Source organism: Marmota flaviventris, chromosome 3, assembly GCF_047511675.1.
Source record: "Marmota flaviventris isolate mMarFla1 chromosome 3, mMarFla1.hap1, whole genome shotgun sequence".
NCBI classification, from domain to species: Eukaryota; Metazoa; Chordata; class Mammalia; order Rodentia; family Sciuridae; genus Marmota; species Marmota flaviventris.
Genome location: NC_092500.1, coordinates 20,668,890 through 20,686,565, shown reverse-complemented (window position 1 = coordinate 20,686,565; position 17,676 = coordinate 20,668,890). Strand labels below are relative to the sequence as shown.

Here is a 17,676-nt window from a genome sequence, read left to right as displayed (position 1 = left end):
ATAAGGTTTATTTTGGCTCATAGTTTTCCAGATTTTCATCAGTAATCAATTGGCCCAGTTGCTATGGGCCTGTGGGAACATGTAGAGGGGCAGAGCTACTGGCCTCATGGCTGGGAAATGAAAGAAAAGAGGAAATGAACAGGGTTCCACAATCCCCTTCAAGGGCATCCCTCTAGTCACCTAAAGATCTCCCATTTAGCTCCGACATCCTAAAGGCTCCAGCACCTTCTAATAGCACCAATTGGGAAGCAATCCTTTACCACATGGACCATTGGGGGAACATTCCAGATCCAAACTATAGCACTGACTTTATATTTTCTGGTCTTTCATCAGCAGCTGTAGTGTAAAAGTTGAGTATAGATTCTGATGTCAGACTTCTTAGGTCCATATGCCATCTCTGTTAGGTTTCTTAGCTTATGAGCTTACTTAACCTCTCTGGGTCCCAGTTTTCTTATCTGTAGATGATATAATGATGGCACTTGTTGTACCTAGAAAGTGCTCCAAAAATCTTAGTGATTATTATCAACCATCTATCACCAAGAAACTGTAGCACTAGGTATGTTTCATGAGCAATATATTCTGTAGAAATGCTTAGTTTTCTCAGCAACCATTCACCCTTAGAGATGGATGAGGTTGTTGCCTAGCAATGCTTCTATTATGTGTGGTAAGAGATAAAGAACCTAAATGTATCTGGGAATTGAGGAATGGGTTAAAACCTCCATCAGTGGATGTTTTCTAAGCAAGAGGGTGTGTTTATTGTATTTTATTGTGATTGTATCTGCTTTCTACAAATGTGTGAGCTTGTTGGAGATAAGTAAAGATTTGGTGGAATGATTGACATGTGGTTTCCTAAGGTCTTAAAGAGTTATGTTGGCAAGATTGGTGACCAAAAAAGCATCATTTTAAGAGCACAAGGCTTGACGGGATATTTTGTGTAGACACTGACAAATTATTCCTAAAATTTTTATGCAAAATGCAAAAGATCTAGAATAGCCAAAGCAGTTTTTTAAAAAGAGCAAAGTTAGAGGACTTTTCATTTTCTAATTTTAAAAATTACTATGAAGCTATAGTCAAGATGGCATAATACTGTCATAATAATAGACATAGAGATCAATGGAACAGAACTGAAAGTCCAAAAATAAATCTTTATATTTTTGTTCAATTGATTTTTGACAAAGATGCCAAGGCAATTCATTGGAGAAAGAATAGCATTTTTAACAATGATAGGACAATTGGATATCTTCATGATGAACTTAGACAGTCTTTTATCTCACACCATGCATAAAAATGAACTGAAAATGAATTATAGGCAAATATAGGTTCTAAAACAATAAAAGTTAGGAGAAAACTTTTGAGGCATCAGGTTAGATAAAGAGTTTTTAATTATAACAATAAAAACACAGTTCATCAAGGAAGAAATGAGTAAATTTGACATCAAAATTCAAAACTTTTGCACTTAAAAACAGAAGAAAATGAGAAGACAAACAGCAGACTGGGAGAAAATATTTGCAAAACACATATCTGATGAATTATATCCAGAATATATAATCATATACCTCAATAATGAGCAGAGAAAACCCATTTAAAAATGTTCAAAATATTTGAATAAAAATTTCATCAACAAATTTGGATGGTTAGTAAGCATATGGAAATACAGTCAAAGTAGTCATCAGGCAAATGCAAATTAAAACCATAGTGAGATGTCATTATCACACCCACTAGAAAGGGTATACTAAAAATGACAGAAAACAAATATCATCAAAGATGTGGAGAAATGAGAACCTTTATACATGCTGGTGGAAATGCAAAATAGTGCAGCCACTTTGGCAAATAATTTGGCAGTTTCTTAAAAAGTTAAATATATATTTACAATATTATCCAGAAATTCCAATCCTAGCTATTTACCCGAAGAGAAATGAAAGCATATGTCCCCATAAAAACTTGGATGCAAATGTTCACCACAGCTTTTTTTTTTAATTCATTAAGTTATCAGAGAAGCCAGCTACAAGAGACCATATATTACGTAGTAGTATTTATATGAAATGGCCAGAAAAGGCAAATCTATCGAGACAGAAAGTAGATTAGTGGTTGCCTGGGGCAAGTTAAGGGGTAGTAAATGGAATGGATGGTGAATATACAGTATCTTATTAGGGTGATAGAAATGTTCTCAAAGTGCTTCATGGTTATGATTGTACAGCTTGGTAAATTTATGAAAAATTATTTGAATTGTCTGCTAGAAATAATTATATGAAATGTAAAATATACTTCAGTAAAGTGATGGTAGGTAAGAAGGAGGGAGGAGAGAGGGAGGGAGGAAGAGTGAGAGAAAGAAAGAGAAAAAAAGAAAACAGGGAGTTTTAGATCTGAAGCCTGGCTTGCTACTTCCTGGTTGTGTGATCTCCGACAAGTCTAATTTCTCTTTGCCTCAGTTTCTTGTCAATTAATTTGAGGGAAATAAAAAGTTATGGACTACAAATCAACGATAAGAAGGTTGTGTTAATCCTTTAATATTGGACCATGGAAAGAGCTCAGTAGGCACAGCACATGATTCTCATTGGGGCAGGGGTGGAGCATTGGAGCTCCTTAGATAAAGGCTGTTTCTTCCTGGCAGGATCATTGATGGAGCCTTCACTCTACAGCCCATATATGTGGGAGCAACCTGATATTTCAACTCCAGTCCAGTAGCTATTTATATAGGTTACCAGTCAGGTCTTGCCAGAGCCAAGGACAGGAGATTTGTAGGTGCAGGGGAGGGACACCTCACCTTGTCTATGAGGCTTTGAAGAGGAAGCGATATTTCTGTGAGACTTGAAAATCTCCAGAGGCTACCCAGGGGAAGGGGGAAGAGGGTTCACCAAGGCAGGGGTATAGCTTAAGAAACCTGAGAGGCAACAGGGAACTTGCTAAGTTCAATGAAGTTGTGCTACTGAGAGCAGAGGGACAAGAAAAAAGGCTTAGGGTTCCATGGAGGGGCCTTAGGTGCTATGAGAAGGGTTTATTTATAAGGAGGACAATGAGGAGCCAATGCTTAATTCTAAGCAGATCTCAGATCTCTCAATCACATGGTCTAATGGCATCTGTGTGCCACACCTTGAGAGAATCTGCTCTGTTAATGAGGAGCAAATAAATGTCCCCTAGATGGTTGTGGCTTGGGGTTTGCATTCACCCTACTCAAGTGCAAGTGCTCCTCCAGAGACCACATCCATGCTAGTGCCCGGCTGAGAACAGTTTCACAGCTCCCACAAGGAGAATAAAAGTCATGAAGTGGTGGCTGGGAGCCTGTCTGCAGTGCCAGACTTCAGAAAAGCAGAGGACTTTTAAATGTTTCATAAACTTCACTGTGGGTGCCTGCTCTGGCTGAGAGCCCATTAATAAGCCTGGGTGGCGGAGGGGCAGGTGTCGTGCTGGTTACTATAGCATTACCTGGGGAAGGATCACTCGGAGAGAGCCACAGGCAAGCTGGAGAGAAGCAGGAGGGGCCGGAGCCCAACCACAGATGCTGCTGCCCGTCTGGGGACCCCTTGTAGGCTGGAGCCCACGTTAGCTTCTCCAGCTGCAGCCAGGGAGGGAGAGAGGCTGCGCTCAGTTTGAGTGGCTGCCTGAGACAGCGGCCACAGGCTGCTGCTGAGCTTGTAGCTTTTGCAAGGGGCTGAATTCCCAGCTAGAAACCCCTGGGCCTCCTTTTTTTTTTTTTTAATTGTGGAGGGAGAGGAGAGGGTTGTCTCTGCTCGAAGAATCTGGGTTGGGTTTCATCTTCTTTTTGATTTTAAGTAGTTCCCTCTATGAGAACTGACTTCCAGGTGTTCATCAAGTGAAACAGTGCTCCGTATGCTAGAAATGAGAAAGAATGACAGTTTCTGAGACTGACTATTATTAACGGCTCATAGGTGCCCCCGCAATTCAAAATGCCTTTTAAAGTATTTGATACCTTCAAAGAAAAAATTTTGAAACCTGGAAAGGAAGGAGTGAAGAATGCTGTGGGAGATTCGCTGGGGATTTTACAAAGGTAAAGTTTGAATGTAAACTTTAGGTTTATTTCTGAGTAGCATCACAGTGCCAACTTTGTATCATGTTTATAAACCACATTTTAATGAGGAGGATATGGGTCAGATTTGATGGCTTCTGGACCCCTCTTCTAGAATCAATATTCTGTGCCAGAAAGGGAGTGTGGGAGATGCATGAAAAGTATTGGGTTGAATTAGGAAATATCAAGACAAGTATTGTTTATCCAGCAGGATTAGCACTTACTGGTAATGGTAATGTTACATATGGTATGTTTGGCATTGAATTAGGGAGACAATATTTCGTGTTAATTCAGTGGTAATAACAATTGTAAATTATGCTTTGAGCTGAAATACATTGTTTTCCACTTTGGTTTTCACTATACATGAAAATTAAATATTTATAATTTTGTTAGCTTATTATAGAAAATATGTAAAGTGGTTCCTGATTGTATAGTTTTCAAAGAGAAAGACAGTTACACAGTAGTTTGAAGAAGGTCACTTAAAAGATTTAATATTCATTAAAGCAGAAGATCTTACATGTAGCAGTGGGAAATGTTCAGTACTATCATATAACTGAATGAGATTTTAGTCCATACCCAAAGTAAATATTTTTAAAGGAAAATATATTATTATTGGCAGGAGCATTTTCCATAAGTGGGTGTATTGATGTGACATTTTAATTTGTTAAATTTTATAGATGTAGTAAATGTCATCTCAGGTTTTATAGATGAATTAATCAGTAGTCCTTATGTGTAAAGTAGAATGACTCCTTCATCTCTTTGATATAAGTATATGTGAGAAGTACCCTTTATAAGCTTTTTATGTGTTTGAGTAATTATTTCTAATCCTGGTGAAGGAAAATGTCACTGGGCATTTCCTTTTAACTTTTCTATGTTCTCTCTTAAATTTAAAAACTTTTACATTTAAAGGATTATTTCTCAGCAACCTATTTCTGAGATTGTATGTTTTGTGTTTTATAACATACATGCTCCTGTTGGAGTTAAATATTTCACTGTATCACTCTTGATGAGCTTTGGTAAGAAGAGAATGACGTTGGGTTCATTAGACTTTAGTAATTAAAAACAAAAAGACTTTGATCAGCTACGCAGAATTATCACATAGAGGTGAAAACCTCGCTCAGTGACTGCACCACAAACCAATCAAATATAGAAGATGATTATAATAACATTTTTTAAAAGAGTGCTTTATCCTTCTGTTGAACACTCCCCAGGTAACATCTTATTGTGTGGCTTTCACTTGATTAGAAATGCAAAAAGAAGGCACAATGGCTTAATTGGCTTATTCAAACAATGACAAAGGAATCTGGCAGAGTCAGGAATAAAAACCATGATTTGCCAAACAAACCCCCAAAACAAAAAAATTTAGTAATTTTCTTTTGAAACTGCAGTTTAATTGTTTTTTTGAAATTTAATTGCTTTTTCAAATAGGAGATTTACCTAAGCACTGGTTTTACTATGTTTGTTTAGATAATACACACCAAGATCTCTGTTTACCAAATAGATTTGCTTAGGGATATAACAAAATTAGTAATTTCCAAGTTGTGTGACCTCAGCCCAAAATCGAGCTATGTGTCTAGGCTCTTTGAGCAGTTTCCTCTGAATTGCATCACAGGACAATAAAAGAAGTGACTAGCAAAATGCTTGAGGCAGAGAAGGCACTGAACACTAAATGAAGGCTAGATATTGTCGTTGCTGTAGTAATTATGGAATGACTTTAGAGAAAAACAAAGCTGAACCAGAATCTTTTCTTTCAGTAATCTCTAGGTAGAAATTATGAGCTGAGGAAGGAAAATTAGACATTACTTGACTGACCATCCAAGTTGATCCTCAGTTCTAGTGGTATTTTAGCAGAACACCACAATTCGCTGTACCCTGCATTTGGTGTGAATTTTAAGTCTTTAAGATAATTACATGCAAAGTGCCCTGCCAAGTGGGATTTTCCACTTTACCTCTTTGATTTTCACATAAGATCAGTTGACAGAATCCAATGTTCAAAACAAACAAATCACCACCACCACCACCACCAACAACAACAACAACATCAGCAACAACAACAACAACAAAAACCCAAAAAGAACTGTTTCCTGATTTGTATGGGGTGATTACAGTCAGGCATTGTTAGCTTTCCTGGAGAAAAGTCATTGATAAGAAGCAGTTGAACAAGGAATCAGCTAAAGGCCCAGTAATAGTTCAGAAGTATAGGATAATATTCCAAAGTGTAGTATTAGAATACATAGATGACACAGAAGGCATTGAACCTGGAAATGAATGCCCATAAATGGACTTGCAGATTTGTTCAACTTCAATGACAATATGGATAAATTTTGATTGCTTGTGTGTGAAAAATAATAATGGCAAAAACATAGCATAATACAGACACTGTAATCCATTTAATTCTGTTAAAAACCCACGAACACAGGACTATTATAATTTTATAGATGAGGAAACCAAGATACAGAGAGGTTAAGTAACTTGTGCAAGGTCACGGGGCTTGTAAACCGCAGAGCTGGGTTTCAAACCAGATGTTCTATGCCCATATTTTTGTTTTTAGTTTATTTTTCATTGACAAATAATAATTGCATATATTTATGGAATAGAGTGATAATTTGATACAATGTTAAATGATGAAATCAGGACAATTAGCATTTCCATCTCCTTAAACATTTTTAATGTCTTTGTATTAGAGTCTTTGAATTCCTCTCCTCTAGCTCTTAAAAAAACATACATATATATATGTGTGTGTGTGTATGTATATATATATATATATATATATATATATATATATATATATTTGTTGTTGTTGTTGTAGATGGACACAATACCTTCATTTTATTTATTTATTTTTGTATGGTGCTGAGGATCAAACCCAGTGCCTCACACGTGCCAGGCAAGTGCTCTACCACTGAGCCATAACCCCAGCCCTCTCGCCTCTAATTCTTTTTTTTTTTTTTTTTTAAATATTTATTTATTTTTTTAGTTCTCGGCGGACACAACATCTTTGTTTGTATGTGGTGCTGAGGATCGAACCCGGGCCGCATGCATGACAGGCGAGCGCGCTACCACTTGAGCCACAGCCCCAGCCCTCTAATTCTTTATAAATATGTACTAAGTTGTTGTAAACTGTGACCCCCTACTGTGCTGTAGAATACTAGAATTGATTCCTCCTATCTAATGTATTTTGGTACTGGTTATCCAACTCTATTTCCCCTTTCCCTTCCCTTCCTAGCTTCTAGTGACTATTGTTCTCCCCTGTACTTCTGTGAAATCAATTTCAAGCTTCTGCATATGAATGACATCATGTGGCATTCGTCTTTTGGTGCCTGGTTCGTTTATTTATAATGTCTTCCAGTTCCATCCACATTGCTGCAAATATCTATGCCTGTATTCTTCATTTCCATCATACTACCTCTCTAATCAAGTGTCTTTCCTCTTTCCATTTTGAGATTAAATTACTTGTTTAGGTTCAGGGAGTTACTTGGACTGCATTATAGCAGCCACTGCTAAACCTGGTGGGCTTTTCTTCTAATTGAAGAAACATTACCATTGAAGCCTTTCCTCAAGGAAGGCCAAGATGGAGTCTGATCTCTTTAAAGTATGATGGTCTTCCCTTTAAAGAGATGGAGCTAGTCCTCACATTGTGTTGGCCCTCCGCATTCAGCAGTTGTGTGTTAAAACCTCCCCATGGTTTCCCACTTCACTCTGACTTAAAGCCAGTGTCCTTTTATCTGGTCTGTAGGACTTTGAGAAGTCTCTGACTTCATCTCTGACAGTCTTTTCCTGCTTCACTCCACTTTGTACTCATTTTTCCTCACTCTTATTGAAACTCCCCACACCCGTGTCTGACTGGGAACCTGTGTATAGCCTTCATCTCTGACACCATGGTTACTTCATTGCTGAGTCTGCTGCTGTCGCCACTGGGTGGCTAAGGACAGAATTGCTAACCTCAACTGGCCAAGTCAGCCTGTCCATGTGTTGTGTAGTATCTCTTTCAAGTGGACACTGTGTGGCCTATGTTGCTGTGCAACCTAAAGATCTCACACTTTATGCCCATTCTTACTGGTTGATCCACGTGTTTCTTCCCCAGAACTCCTTCTCAGTCTTCCAATATTACCCTTTATAGACTCTGTCGTGCCAGCTAAGCCATCACCACTGCCTACGAATCCACACCTATAATTATCTTGTAATGTTTCCCTTTCCATACAAAATAGATGGTCAGGTGACTGCTCAAAACTCTACCTGTTGGAAAGATGTCTCTTTATGGCTTTCTTTAAAGGCTACCCCTGAGTGGGGTTTTCATGCAGCAGCAGTCCATTTTAACTGGTTCTGACTTACCAAACTGACCATCTGTGAACACACTCATTTTTTTTTTTCTTTTCACTTCGTCATTTGGTCAAAGGTGTGAACTGATGGAGAGTCATTGGTACAGAGTCATTGGTGCAAGAGTTAAAGGTCACCTGGGAGTCTATACCCTCTGACGTAGGCTTTGTGATGCTCTATTGCCCTGCTTGTGTTTGACCCCAGATATACCACTTCCATTTTGTAATGTGCATTATGACTTGGTAGGTTTGACGGTACCTAGCTCATGATAGGTAGTTTTGGCAACATGATCTTTTGATAGTCTATGGTCAGATGCTCCAACTTTACCAGGGTTCAGTAACATGCCAGGAGTTATGTTTTGTATGTTGGGTATTGCTCTACTATAGATGGCATGGCCTTGTTCCAGAATTTATGCTATGTTTCTTCTATTAGGTTTTACCAGAAACCTCAAGTGGTGTTTTTTCCTATGCAGATTCCTGTATACCAGAAGTATGCTAGATAGCATGGCCCTAGTGGCAAGATTGCTCTTACTTCAGCCTGGACATGCTGAGGAACACTTTCTTTTTTTTTGGGTACCGGGGATTGAACTCAGGGACACGTGACCACTGAGCCACATCCCAGCCCTATTTTGTATTTTATTTAGAGACAGGGTCTCACTGAGTTGCTTAGTACCTTGCTATTATTGAGACTGACTTTGAACTCGTGATCCTCCTGCCTCAGCCTCCCGAGCTGCTGGGATTATAGGCTTGTGCCACTGTGCCCAGCCAGGAACACTTTCTTGCTTTTGGATCTCATTAATAAAAACTAGCAGCCTTTAATGTCATGGAACAAATGGGTTACAATATTATTTCTAAATGTTGGAAATAATTAGTTATTTCTAAATTTACTGCTTCCCAAACTCAAGTATACCAAGTATCATGCTTCCATCTTAGTGGTGGAAAGTACAAAGTGCAGTGACTTTTCCTTTACTTTATTTCTTAAAAATTTTTTTATATATATATTTTTAGTTATAGACGGACATAATACCTTTATTTTTATGTGGTGCTGAGGATTGAACCCAGTGCCTCACACATGCTAGGCAAGGGTTCTACCTCTGGGCCACAACCCTAAACCCAACTTTTCCTTTACTTTGGAGGAAATGACCCAAACCATTAGGCTTCCCTCTGGAACTTGTTTTTTTACTGAGACATCAAGAGACTTGTTACTTTTTGCTTATGAGGTCTAAACAACATGTTGGTCACCATAGATCAGTGTGATGTTCTGCAAAAGGTCCAGAAGATCTCTCTGACTATAATAGAGAACAATACCATGAATATATATAAGCATTATTCATAATAATGCTGGTATAAACTTCTGATTCTCTTTTATAATGAATATGAAAAGAATGCACTACACGAGATCTAGAGAGGCAAGCTATATACCGAAGTTTGTGGTAGTCCACTATCATCCGCCATGATAAATTTTTTTTTGTAGGAGACAGACTGGTGAATTAAATGGAAATATAATGAGGACTACCACTTCTTGCAACCTTTAAGCTTCTAAAACTTAAGCTGATCTCTGTCATTCTGTCTAATGTGACCCTGTTTTTGATTTATCATCTCACCCAGGGATGGCAGTTTCAAGGATTTCCCTTTGGCTTTTTGTACTACAACAGCTCTTATTAAGTTAAGGAACCAATATAAGATTCCCCCCACACACAAATGCTAAGTGCCTCCATTCTAATTATGTATGTGTAAATTATACCTGGGGAAATGACCCCTGGGTAGGTCCTTGGACTAAGTGAACACGCTTTGATATAGACTTGGGCCAGGCCCATTTATTGCTTAACCCTTATGAACCCCATTCTAACAAGAGGGACATGATGGTGCTGTGGACCCCGGATTACCAACATCAACTTGCCCCTTTACCCAACAGTCTTAAAAAAAAAAATCAAGGTATTCCTTTTTATCCACTATATGTTTTCCAATGGCTATAGATTTCTTTGGGGAAAGGGCTGAGAGAACCCTTCTACATGCCCTTCTGTGGATTACAGTTTTCCTTTGTCATGGAGACCCAGTTTCTTCAATCAATGAATTCTGGTCTAGAACCTCAGCAAGACAGTGTGACTTTCCATTGGTATAACCAACCTTAGCCTATATCTCCTACTTCAATTCTTGAAACTTTTCTCATTATATATAAGCAACATCCTTGTTGGCTGCTCATTTATTTTGTCCTAAGAGCATCATGTCATCTGTGAGATTCCACTGGATCAGGATCCCAATTGTCACTGCACATCTGCTGCCCTTGCCTAGGATAGTGAAGTGCCTCTACTGGCCTCTTGTGTTCCAGGATCCTATCAACTCAGTTGTCACTAGTTTTACCATGAAACCCATCTTGCGGAAGACAGCAGCCTCTGATCTACCCAGTGTGGCTGGTGCCCCATCACCACAACATTCCTTATTATCTTAGTAAAGGGAGTATCAAGCCGAGTAGATCATGACCTGATTTCATTGTGTCCCCACTTCAGGTGTTCACTTAAAGGGGGAAGTCACTGACAGTCAAATCTACTTTGAGATGTGGTCATCTCATTTATGGAGCCACAGGAAACCCTCAAGTTATTTTTTAAATAATGTTATAGCGGCTACAGCCTGTATTTCTGAGCAAAATGCAATAATGACTAGAAATCAGTATGCAATTGCATTTCAAAAAGTAATCAGATTCTCTTGATGTGTATTTTGTTTATGCTTTTAGGAGCCACATTAGCAAGTTACTAGATCCATTTTTCTAGCCTTTGCCAGGATGTTAAATTTTGTGTCATGGGACAATCAATGCTTCCAGATTAGTTTCCCAGGGATGCTGTAACAAGGTGCCACAAACTGGGTGTCTTAAAACATGAGAAATTTATTTTCTCACAATTCTGGAGGTTCAAAGTCCAAAATCAAGGTATTTACAGGGAAATGCTCTCTCTGAAGGAGATATCATCCTTGCCTCTTCCTACTTTCTGAGATTGCTGGTAATCCTTGACATTTCTTGACTTGTAGATGTGTCAATCAAATCCCCATCTTTTTTTTTTAATAAAAAAGAACAAATAAAAAGTTTTTTTATTTGTTCTTTTTTAGTTATACATGACAGTAGGATATAATATGTACTTCTGTGAAGTGTCTGTTCAGTTCCTTTGTCCATTGACTTATTGGGTTATTTTTTTGTGTGTGTTTGTGTTTAGTTTTTTGAATTCTTTATATATCCTGGAGATTAATGCACTATCTGAGGTGCAAGTGCGAAGATTTTTTCCCATTCTGTAGGCACTCTCTTCATGTTCTTGCAAATCCCTGTTTTTATTGTTACATGGACTTCTCTCCTATGTCTCTGTGTCTGTGCTCAAATTCCTCTCTTCTTACAGGGACACCAGTCATTCTAATCTAGTGCAACCTCATTTTAATAAGATTATATCCACAAAGATTACATTTCCAAATAAGGTCCAAGTCACAGATATTATGGGTTAGGATCTCAACATATCTTTTTGGAGGACATGATTTAATCTGCTTCTCCATATTAACAAACTATCCTGCTATGGTTTTGAATGTGTCCCTTAAGTCTTCAGGTGTTAAAATATAATCCTCATTGTGAGGTATTAAGAGGGTATAAATTTAATCTGACTATGGTATTTAGTCTTTCAGAGGTGTTCAGTATAAATAAAGTCCTTAGTGTGGAGCCAGGTGGCTTTATAAGAAGAGGGAGAGAGACCAGACAGAGAGATATACAGACATGAATGCACATTCCCTGTGTCTTGCAATGTGATGTCTTGGACTTTGCCAGTAGAAGACCATCATCTGATGTGACCCCTTGACCTTGGACCTCCAGAACCAGAAGCTTAACTAAACCTCTTTCTTTATAGCTCAGACATTTTGTGGTATCATGTTATTGGCAATAGAAAACAGACTAAGACATTTCCCTTATCCAACTGTACTACTTCACCTCTCCCAAATCCAGTACATTCAGAATTCAGTCCCAGGCATACGTTCCAGCTTCTAAAATGTCAGTCACATCCTCCTCTGATCCATGGTAATTGGTCTGATGGCTAGAAGGGAAGGTGGAAAATAGATCCTGAAGAGCTCCAGAAGCTATGAATAGTCCACCTTCTCCTCCAGTGACCTGCTCACAGTCCTCATTGCCAGCCAGCTAGTGAGCATCAAACTGAGATCTCATTTTGGAGTCTGTTTCCAAGGACTCCTCACCTAAGGGTTTAGTGCAAGAATCAAGATCCAGGATCTCTGAGCTTTTAAACCCTCATCCTTTCTTCTAGCCTGGGGGAGGACACACACACACCCACACACACACCCACACACATGTATGCGTATACACAGATTAAACCCAGGACCTTGTTCATGCTAAGTACATGCTCTATTACTAAGTTACACCCCAGTCCTAACTTTCTGTTTTTAAGTCTTGCTCAAACTCACCATCCTTCTGCTTCAGCTTCCTAAGTAGCTGGGATTATAGACATTCATCAAGTGCCTTTTTTTTTGAGATGGTGTCTCCCTGTGTTGCCTAGGCTGATCTCAAACTCCTAGCCTCCAGTGATCCTCCTGCCTCAGTCACCTGAGTAGCTGGAACTATAGATGTGTGTCACCATGACTGTCTCTATTTTCTTGACTAAAGTTTATTTTTGGCTTCTCCCAACTTTTCCCAGATATTTTTATAATAACCAAATTCTGAAGTACTTCTTAAAGCTTAGTGCAATGGCCATAGGTTCAATACAGAAGGAGTGAAGCACGTCCTATTGTATTTTGACATAGATATATTTTATATATTAACAAACAGAAATAGTCTGCACCTCTACAAAGAAGTATGTTATATTGAAGTTGTCAATTGTAATCAACACAGCCCACTTTAGCTAAAGTGGTATGCAGTTTAGGAGAGCTTGTTAGGAAACACTCAAGACTCCCTGGGAGGACCAGTCTGGATGCTCTACTTCCAGGAAAAAAAAAAAAAGCAGAAAGCATATTATATATCATCCCACTGGATTGTTCTGGGTAAAGTTCAGCTGCCTCCACTGGCAGCTCTTAAGTACTGATTATACTTATGATTTATTTCAGAAATTCAGCCACAGCAGTCATGGAGTTGCTTCTACTATTGCATTTACCGCCATTTGCATTGCCATTTCTCCTGCACACTGCATCCTCTTGTTCCTTCTTTCCACATCTGAAACTCACGCAAGCATTTCTGATTTATAGAGTCCACCTCTTTTTTTTTTTTTTTGCACTGGGGACTGAACCCAGAGGTGCTTAACAACTGAACCACATCCCTATCCCTTTTTAATTTAAGGACTAAGTTCTTAAGTTCTAAGTTGCTGAAGCTGACTTTGAACTCACAATCCTCCTGCCTTAGTCTCCCAAACTGCTGGGATTACAAGTGTTCACCACCATGCCTGGCCAGAGTTCACCTCTTAATTCTGTACTTCAATTCAAGAAATCTAGGAAAAGTAATTTTATCTCTGTTGTTCAGGCAAGATTTCATATCTCAAGATGAAGTTAAAACATTGGAGAGGGGCTTGGGATATGGCTCAAGTGGCAGCGTGCTCACCTGGCATGCGTGAGGCACTGGATTTGATCCTCAGCACCACATAAAAATAAAATAAAGATATTGTGTTCACCTAAAAAACTAAAAGATAAACATTAAAAAAAAACATTGGAGAGCTACAAATGATGGTTGTCTACTACATAGTTTTGCTCTTCATCTAATTTGGTAGAAATTAGTTTTAAATATAAGTTAAAAAGCTTAGTTGTTTTATTATTTAATATTTTATTTTTTAAAAATTTATTTTTATAGAATACATTTTCTCATTAGCAATTCCCACAGTAGAAAAATAATTTATCATTTATAGTTTTATATTTGTAGACAGATTAATTAATTAGGACAAGTAAAACACATCTCTACTCATGAATTAATAGCCTTTCCCTTTGTCCATTATTCCTCAAGACAAACACAGAAGCATGATCCTATATTGATTATAATAAAGGTGAATTGTCTTTAAGAGATTCAAAATTAAAAGGGGGAAAGTTCATATGTAAAGTTTGGTTATACTGGGAGTCTTGTAAGCTAGGAGACACCCCTTTGACGCACCAGAATGCAGAATTCAGTCTCATAGTTTCTTGGATATTCATTTCCTCTCAAACCTTCTGCTCAACAATTAGATTCCAGAATAACCATGTGATTAGGAGAAGGTTTGTCCCCCAGTGGACTTATCTCATATTTCCTCCTTATTGTGTGCTGAATGGCATGATGGAGCAGAGGTGAAGAGGCACGCAGTTCTGAAGGTTGGCACTTCCACAGCATAGCAGCAGCTTTGCAGATTCCCATATCATGACTGTCGAAAGCTCAGCAAAGGTTAAAGTGCCAAAAGACCTGCCTTGACAGCTTTCTGCAATGCATCCCCATGAACATAGTAATAACAACTTGTCTAAGGCTCCTGTGACTCTGGAGAGTGAGGGTTGCAGCCAGAGTAGTCCATTGCAGAGCAAGGATTCAAATATGCAGCTGGAAGCTGGCCCAGGAGCAGAACACAGGCAACCTTCTTGCTAGTCCAGTGGAGAGATGCAGCCTTGGAACCAGAATGGTGGCTTGAAGACAGGTGAATGTGCTGTGTTCCACACTGCCCTAGGGTGTGGGTCGGTCCTGGAGAAACGCTGAAACATGAGTACGTCTGGCCCCTGGGGTCTGGATGAATAGAGCTGGACCTCTTTGAGCCACTGCAGAGAACACTTGGTCTCCAAGAGAACTGCCATCTTGCTCTTGAGCAAAATCTTAGTTTTAACTATAAGAAGAACAACAGTGCAAGTATAATATGAAATGGGAATTCAGTTCAGTGTAGGGGTGACTAGAGGGAGTGGTGAGGACTGTGGTAAATGGGAATGCCAATTATACCATGAGAGTGTGGATCTAATAATTCCAGGTCTTCACATTTTTCAGAAGAAGGTAAAAATTCCAGGTTAAACACCACACACACACACACACACACAACACACACACACACACACACAGCCCTCCTGAATTTTCAACTGGCAATTTAATCCAAATTAAAAAAAAACCCTGGGGCTTGGGGATGTGGCTCGAGTGGTAGCGCGCTCGCCTGGCATGCGTGCGGCCCGGGTTCGATCCTCAGCACCACATACAAAGATGTTGTGTCCGCCGATAATTAAAAAAATAAATATTAAAAAATTAAAAAAGAAAAAAAAACCCTTACTCATACATCATATAATATAAATAAAACATGTCTGTGGGCCAGATGTGGCTATAGAGCTGTCGGTTTGTCACCTATGAATTTTGGAAATAAAAAACACAAACCAAGAGACTAAGTCTTTTTCTCTGTTGTCCATCTTATCCTTCCCTGCTGAGGCAAGGAGCACCAACTCTTTTTACATGAGGGGACAGGAAAGATTACCAGGAGGAAAACAAGACCAGCATAGGCTAATGCTCCAAAATCTGCAAAACTGCACTGGGTGTGAGGCTGGACCTTAATGTAATAGGATTGGTGCCCTTATGAGAGGAGGAAATTTGGATTACAAGAGACACTGAAGATGCATGTGCATAGAAGAAAGGACATCTGAGGACACAGTGGGAAGGCGGCCATTTGCAAGCCAAGGTTGGGGGCCTGTTTTAGTCAGCTTCTGTTTTGCTGTGACCAAAATATCTGACAAGAGCAACTTAGAAGAGGGGAAGTTTATCTGGGGCTAGCAATTTCAGAGTCTCAGTCCATTGAGGTGAGGAAGAGCATCATGGTGGAAGAGCCCAGTGGAGGAAAACTCCTCACCTTATGGTGGGGTCAGGAAGCAGGGGGTGGGGGAACCTAAACTTAAATATAGTATATAATATACAATAAAAAGTAATGATAAGAATAATAAAGTTATATTATAAAATAATAAGATTAATATTATATATGTGAATACACACACACACACTAGTTTATGATTTCCAATCCATTTTAACTCACCTGTGCCAATTTCATTGAAGTAATCACAGAATGAAAACTTGGAACTTAATGGGTTAAGCTTCTCAGACTGTAGTATTTTTGTTATGGCAAATAGTATTCTAATTTGCCTTCTGAAAGGGTCACAGTTACTTCAAAGTTGTTTTTCACATGATCACTGAGTTGCTATGTTTTTGGAGAAAGGAAGAAAATTGAAAGATGAAATTGAAGACATTGAATAGCTTCTCCATTCTAGGTACTCTGAGGTTTTCTGGTTTTGTTTAGAACTGTCAAGTTTTTTTTTTTTTAATGTATAGTATCTCCCTTGATTATCAAAACAGGCTTAAGAAGATTTATCTATATCTTATAGCTCAGAATCCCATAACACATATAATACATAAATAAGTGAAAGAATTTTAAAAACTCACAGAATTATCTGCAAGTTCTGCTCACTTTGTGCTCCAAATGTGGACCTTATTAATTGCAAAACAAAACCTCCTCCACAATTGGTGGAAATGTTTGGATTATAAGTAAATTGTTCTATAAATGCTCAAATGTAAATGATAAATATTGTATTTATCGTATGGATGACAGATTGTGAGATTCAGAAAGGCCAAGTTACTTGACCAAAGTCACACAACTAGTATGTAAGTGGCAGAGCTGACAATCACATCCAGGTTATCTGATTGCCTAAAGCTTGTTAGCATATGTAAAACAATCAGACTCATGGTAACAAAGGCTTGCTGGACAGGAGAACAGTGGGCATGTACTGCCCTAGTACGTGAAGGACCAGCAACCCACAATCTGCAGTTTTCTATACTTGGAAAAATAATGATGGATGTCACCCTGGAAAGAATGAAGATTCTCAGATCTAAAAGTGTGAGGGCAGGCACAGTCAGAGAAAACCAAATGGGGTAAATAGCTTTTAGGGATAATTAAAATCCTCCACTTTCTTAAGAAAGGAGTTTTTTTTTTGTTTGTTTGTTTTATTCTTAGGTAACTTTCTTTCCTCTCCCCAATTCTTTCTGTAAAGTTTGTTTCTGGGCAGAGATGAATAGACCCTTACCCCGTCTCTTTAAGTGCTCAAGTCAGGAGTGACATCTGGAATCAACCCACATTTCCATTCAGTCAAAGGAAGATTCCTTGTGTCCAGGTACTGTGCTGAACACTGGGTGGGAGATGGCTCCTGCCTCAGCAGGCTCATGACCCACTGGGTGGGGGAGCTCTTCATTAAAGTCTATGTATGTGAATCATCAGATCTGCTCCCTACCTACTATGCTGATGAAAACCAAACTCTCCAACTTACATGGTAAGTACTCTAACCAAGGAATGCATAATACCCAGAGGTGGCTGGGGATGCAGGACAGTGGTCAAGCCAGTGTTCGAGAGT

The 17,676-nt window shown here is 38.8% G+C and overlaps 1 protein-coding gene across 2 annotated transcripts in view; it reads left to right on the top strand.

Moving 5' to 3' along the window:
- Positions 1–3,905: 3,905 nt before the first annotated feature.
- Positions 3,906–17,676, top strand: part of Slc17a8 (solute carrier family 17 member 8) — a 46,519-nt gene continuing 32,748 nt past the window's right edge. For both annotated transcript variants that reach the window (XM_027929351.2, XM_027929350.2), the window contains exon 1: positions 3,906–4,006. In XM_027929351.2, coding sequence (XP_027785152.2) covers positions 3,906–4,006 — 101 coding nt within the window. The remainder of the gene's footprint in view (positions 4,007–17,676) is intronic.